General features: G+C 38.4%; 1 protein-coding gene across 1 annotated transcript in view; it reads right to left on the minus strand.

Annotated features, from left to right (window-relative positions):
• The window catches only part of MDN1 (midasin AAA ATPase 1), a 181,737-nt gene that overhangs the window by 57,402 nt on the left and 118,335 nt on the right, over positions 1 to 6,000 (minus strand). The window contains exons 52-53 of the mRNA XM_012809944.2: positions 5,405 to 5,520; positions 2,429 to 2,562 (exon numbers count right to left, since the gene is read on the minus strand). Coding sequence (XP_012665398.1) covers positions 2,429 to 2,562; positions 5,405 to 5,520 — 250 coding nt within the window. The remainder of the gene's footprint in view (positions 1 to 2,428; positions 2,563 to 5,404; positions 5,521 to 6,000) is intronic.

Consider the following 6,000-nt stretch of genomic DNA (forward strand, 5'->3'; position numbering starts at 1 on the left):
TTAGGTTTCAACGATATTTCCTTGATAATTAGTAATGTTTTTATTGCCATTTTTCAAGGTACTGGACATTCACGTATCTCCTGAGAAGCATCTAGTCAAGTCTATTATTCATTTCAAAAACTGGATTGTTGGCTAGGTATGATGGTTCCTATATGCTATAATCCCAGCACTTTGGGAGGCTAAGGAAGGAGGAACTGCAGGAGTTCAAGACCAGCATGGGCAAAAACAGCAAGACCCCCACCTCTAAAAGAATTTTTTTGTAATTACCTCAGCAAAGTGGCAAGCACCCATCATTCCAGCTACTTGGGAGACTGAGCAGGAGGATCACTTGAGCCCCAGAGTTCAAGGTTGCAGTGACCTATGACACTACACTCCAATGCTGGGTAACAGGGGACTCTGTCTCTATTTATTTAAAACAAACATTTTTTTAACTGGGCTGCCATATTACTATTAGTTTGGGTAATTTAACGTGTGCTTTGTAAACAGTTTCTCCCACTATGTTCCCATTCTCCCAGTGTGTTTATAAAGGAGTCTATGAAAAAGAATAGAACTTTCAATTCTGGGCTCAGTGCCTGTAGCTCCATGAATAGGGCACCTGCCATATATACTGAGGCTGGCAAGTTTGAGGCCAGCCTGGGCCTACTAAACAACAATGACAACTACAAGAAAACAAAAACAGCTGGGCATTGTGGCGGGCACCTATAATCCCAGCTATTCGGGAGGCTGAGGCAAGAGAATCGTTTGAGCCCAAGAGTTGGAGGTCGCTGTGAGCTGTGACATTACGGCACTCTACCGAGGGCGACACTATGAAACTCTGTCTCAAAAAAAAAAAAAAAGTAGTTGTAAAAGTAGATGAAATCCAATTTATCATTTTTTTTCCTATTAAGAAGAATCCTGACAAATCTTTGCCTATCATTAGATTGTAAAGATTGCTCCTATGTTTCACTTCCACTGGTTCACAGCTTCAGCTTCAATATTTAGGTCTCGTCTTGTTTTTGAAACAAAGAATTTGACCACTTCCCGGAACTTAAAGACGAGATTTGTGTGACTTTGAAAGGTATGACTTTTTATTTAGTTATAAAAAGGACAAAATGTGCCCGTGGAGTGAACAACATTTCCCAAATTACCAATGCACGAGCTATATACAATCTCACCCAAAGTATAAATCCAAACAAAGTCAAAACTAGACCAATGGATTTCAATGTATGACAAGTTCAGTGTTCTTTTGTTTTTTCTTTTTTTTTTCCAGATTCCTCACTGCAAATAACCTTTATGAAACTACTATGTTTGTGGTATGCCATCAAAAAAAAGAGTTCACAATGACATGAAATGACTATGAAAATATTCCTCCTTTTGTATCTACTGGTCTGCTTTTTCCTTACAAATTTCCACCCAAATTGCAAGAGACTGAACGGAGAAGCAGAATTAAAAGTCTAGCTTTCTTCCCTTAAGCCAGACATGGAAAGACTTACAGGAATATAAAACACTCCTGCTTCATTTTGGAAAATAGCTATTTTTTATTAAAAATATATTATTTGAATTAACATGAAATTGGTCTGCTAGTAAAGTTTAAAACATTTATATTTTAGGGATTTAGGTCCTAATATGATAAATATTGACAGATGTAACTACATAAACAAAAGCTTTTTGGGGTATCTGCTAACTTCTAAGATTATAAGGAAACCCTAACCAAAGTTTAACACTGTCTATTCAATTGTACTACACTTATTAAAATTATTTGGATTCAAAACTTCATGTAACAATGATGCCTAAAATGACTTAAGTGAATTAAAACCTAACTACTAAAGTCTAAATGTCCATCAGTCAGAAAAGGGATAAATAAACCGCAGGAGAACCACATAAACAAACATTACTCAGCAATAAAAAGAAATGAACTTGGGATACTTGAAGACCCAGGGATGCATCACAAAGTAACAATGCTGACTGCAAGAAGACAAAAAAGCATATATGGCGTAGGCCCATCCACAGACAATTAAGCTGCCTGCACTAACAGAAAGCAGGTCAACGGTTACTTGGTTAGGGTGGAAGCAGCAGAGAAAAAAGAAAAACAAAAAGGGCATGAAGTAACTTTGGGGGTGATGGATTGGTTCACAATCTCAATTATGATAAAGGTTTCACAGGTATATATAAGGCGGGCGTAAAGTTCATGTGCAGTTCACTGTTAAACTATTTTAAATTGCACACGAACTTTATGCCCACCCTGTACAAGTCAAAACTCACATATTTAAACACATATAGTTTATAATAAGTCAGTTATACCTCCACAAAGATTTTAAATGTGTATGTGTATTTCTCAAATGATACTGGCCATATAGTAACAACAAAGTTGGTCTTATCACTAAGAATCTTTGTGCCAAGCAAGACAAGATAAATCTTGTTTAAAATAAAAACAGGTACATTTCCTCACCTCATTCATACTGGCATCAGACACTGTCCCCTGGGAAGACTGCACCCAGAGCAGGATTAGTGCATCACAAAGTTCAAAAAATGCTGCAAGGTTGACCACAATCTCATGAGGTAGGCTGTGATAACTCTCCGGATCTTAGAGTTAACATAAATAAGAACATTCTGTCATATTTAAATTAATATGTGGACATTTTCAAAATAAACTATAAACCAGGCAATTTCAAAAGGCTAAAATCAAAAGGAAATCCAAACTGTTTGGAATCTAGGGCCTGGCGCAGTGGCTCATGCTTGCAATCCCAGCACTCTGGGAGGCCAAGGTGCGTGGACTGCCTGAGCTTACAAGTTCAAGACCAGCCTAAGCCAGACCAAGACTTCGTCTTTGAAACTAGCCAGGTGTTGTGGTGGGCGCCTGTAGTCCCAGCTACTTGGGAGGCTGAGGCAAGAGAATGGCTTAAGCCAAAGAGTTTGATGTTGCTGTGAGCTGTGACACCACAGCACTCTACCAAGAGCAATAAAAACAAAAACAAAACAAAAACCAGTTTGGAATCTAAAGTCATTTAAAAAATAGCCCCCCCATTTAGATATTTGCACAAACACAACTGGACACCTTAAGAATGGGACTTAAGTCTACCTATGAAATTCACTTATGTTTCATATACAACTTATACACATGGCCCAAAAGTGATTTTACAAAAAAAATTTTTTTGTACAAATAAGAGTCTCACTTAGTAGAGTGCCGTGGTGTCACAGCTCACAGCAACCTCCAACTCCTGGGCTTAGGCGATTCTCTGGCCTCAGCCTCCCAAGTAGCTGGCACTACAGGTGCCCGCCACAACACCCGGCTATTATTTTTGTTGTTGCGATTCGGCCGGGGCCAGGTTTGAACCCATCACCCTCGGTATGTGGGGCTGGCACCCTACTCACTGAGCCACAGGTGCCACCCAATTTTACAAAATATTTTTAACAACATTGTACAGAAAACTACATTTTGACTGTATTTTGACTATGACTCAAGCATGATACCAGTAGAAAAATTTTCTACTTACAGCATCATGTTAGCACTGGAAAAGCATCAGATTTAAAAGCATTTCAAATTTCATACTTTTGGATTAGGGGTGCTCAATGTATCCTATAAAGCTTGGCAAATGAGGGCTTGGCACCTGCAGCTCATCAGCTCAGACACCAGCCACATGCATCAGAGCTGGTGGGTTCAAACCCAGCCCAGGCCTGCCAAACAATGACACTACAACCAAAAAATAGCCGGGCATTGTGGCAGGCGCCTGTAGTCCTAGGTACTTGGGAGGCTGAGGCCAGAGAATCGCTTATGCCCAAGACTTGGAGGTTGCTGTGAGCTGTGACACCACAGCACTTTACCCAGGGTGATATAGTGAGACTCTGTCTCCAAAAAAAAAAAAAAAAACACTTGGCAAATGAGACAGGTATACACATAGATGTAAAGAAAGTCTTAATGAAAAATGCAAATTAGAGAGTAAAACTATATATTTTATACACATGTTTAAGTAAAATTAATGAAAAAATGCAAGTTACAAAGCAAAAATGGGTATTTTATACAAGAGTTTACTTAAGGACAATTAATGAAAAATATAAATTAAATAAAAAAATGCTTATTTTACACAAGTGTTTAAGTACAAAACAAAAACTAAGTACATGTATGCCTGGATGGACTGTTACAAGAGATAAAAAAGGTACAAAAGATAACAGGAGCTGTCACAAGGATGAACTTATTCACAATTTTTATCCTTTTATAGTTTGAATGTTTACCAACAACCACAAATATCTTTTTAATTGAAGAAAATAAACAAAGGAGAAAGAAAGAAGTGCCCCTCCTATGAGGAAAGCTTATGAATATATATACTTTTATGCTAACAGACCCAGTTTATAATTTCTGGCTCTGCTACTTTCTAGAGATGTGACCTGAGCACTTCCTGTGTCCCTTTCCTTAGTCATTAAAAAATATTTTTCTCAGGTGGCACCTGTGGCTCAAAGGAGTAGGGCACCGGCCCCATATGCTGGAGGTGGTGGGTTCAAACCCAGCCCTGGCCAAAAACTAAAAAAAAATATATATGTGTTTATGTGTATATATATATATATATATATATGTATTTTTTTTTTTTTTCCCCCCACGGTGGCTCACCTTTGTAATCCCAGAACTCTGGGAGGCTAAAGCAGTTGGACTGCCTGAGCTCACAGGTTTGAGACCAGAAACAGCGAGAACCATCTCCAAAAAAAAAAAAATAATAGCCGGGCACTGTGGTGGGCACCTGTAGTCTTGTCTCAGCTACATGGGGAGACTGAAGCAAGAGTATCACTTGAGCCCAAGAGTTTGAGGTTACTGTGAGCTATGATGCCACAGTTCTCTACAGAGGGTAATGAAGTGAGACCCTGAATAAAAAAAAAAACAAAAACAAAAACAAAAAACCTTTTTCTTTAAAATTTTTTAATTTCAACAGATTTAATGATGCCACAGCTATAATGCCACAGTACTCTACAGAGGATAACCAAGTGAGATCGAATCAAACAAACAAAAAAAACCCAAAACTTTTTCATTTAAAATTTTTTAATTTCAAACAGATTTGATAGCTGTTTCTTTGCACGAATGAATTGTGTAGTAGTGAAGTCTCTGTTTTTAGTGTACCTGTCACCAACTAATACACACTGTACCAGACAAGTAATTTTTTATCCCTCACCACCCTCCCCTACCTGTGGGTCTCCAGTCTTCCATACTGGTCTGTCTGACCTTTCCTCATTTATAACATGAGGATGTACCTCACAAGGATATGCAAAAGCATTTAGCTGAACACCTGACACAGAGTACATAAATATCAGTCATTACTATTGAGCGAGGGGACATGATTACAACCAGGCCAGCAAATCAAAAGGAATCAGTAAACAGCAACTTTACATCATTATGCAATCAAGTGCCTGATTAAAGAATATGAAAGGTACATGTTCTTACCTTTATGGAATTCAAAGGACATTCTCAAAACACTATTTCTTAGCTTTTTGCCACCAACACACACCAAATTTGCTTCAGTAAAAATCCTTTTTTCCCGGTTAAGATATATAATTGCCCTGTAATGATATTCAAAAGCAAAACAAAGAGTTATCAGTAATAATACTTCTTTATCGCATCCTCTATGTGCTAGATCCTGGACACACTCGGAACATCAGTCTCCTTCATCCTGCCATTCTCTCCTGACTCTGCAGATTCTGGACTAGAGAGATGGTGGTAACAGTAGAGACTACTGAAGTGGGAGACAAGGACAGATGGAGGGAGAGAGCTGGGTCTAGGGAGTCTGCCAAGCTTTGGTTTGTCACTCTGCTGTGATGTGACAAAGACTGCACTGTGAACACTTCAAAACAGCCATTGACAAATTAATCTTTGGTATCAGAAGTTACAGAGGTGGGCAGTGGCATCTACAAGGCAATCTCTGAGGTACAAACCATGTTTATGAGCTCACTTTGTAAAAATTCGGCAACATCATATACTCATTACTGTGCTTTTCAGCAATCCATGCTATACTTCAATTATAATTTCTTTCTTTTTTTTTT

Source organism: Otolemur garnettii, unplaced genomic scaffold (assembly GCF_000181295.1).
Source record: "Otolemur garnettii isolate 467f Iridium unplaced genomic scaffold, OtoGar3 scaffold00118, whole genome shotgun sequence".
Classification (NCBI taxonomy): Eukaryota; Metazoa; Chordata; class Mammalia; order Primates; family Galagidae; genus Otolemur; species Otolemur garnettii.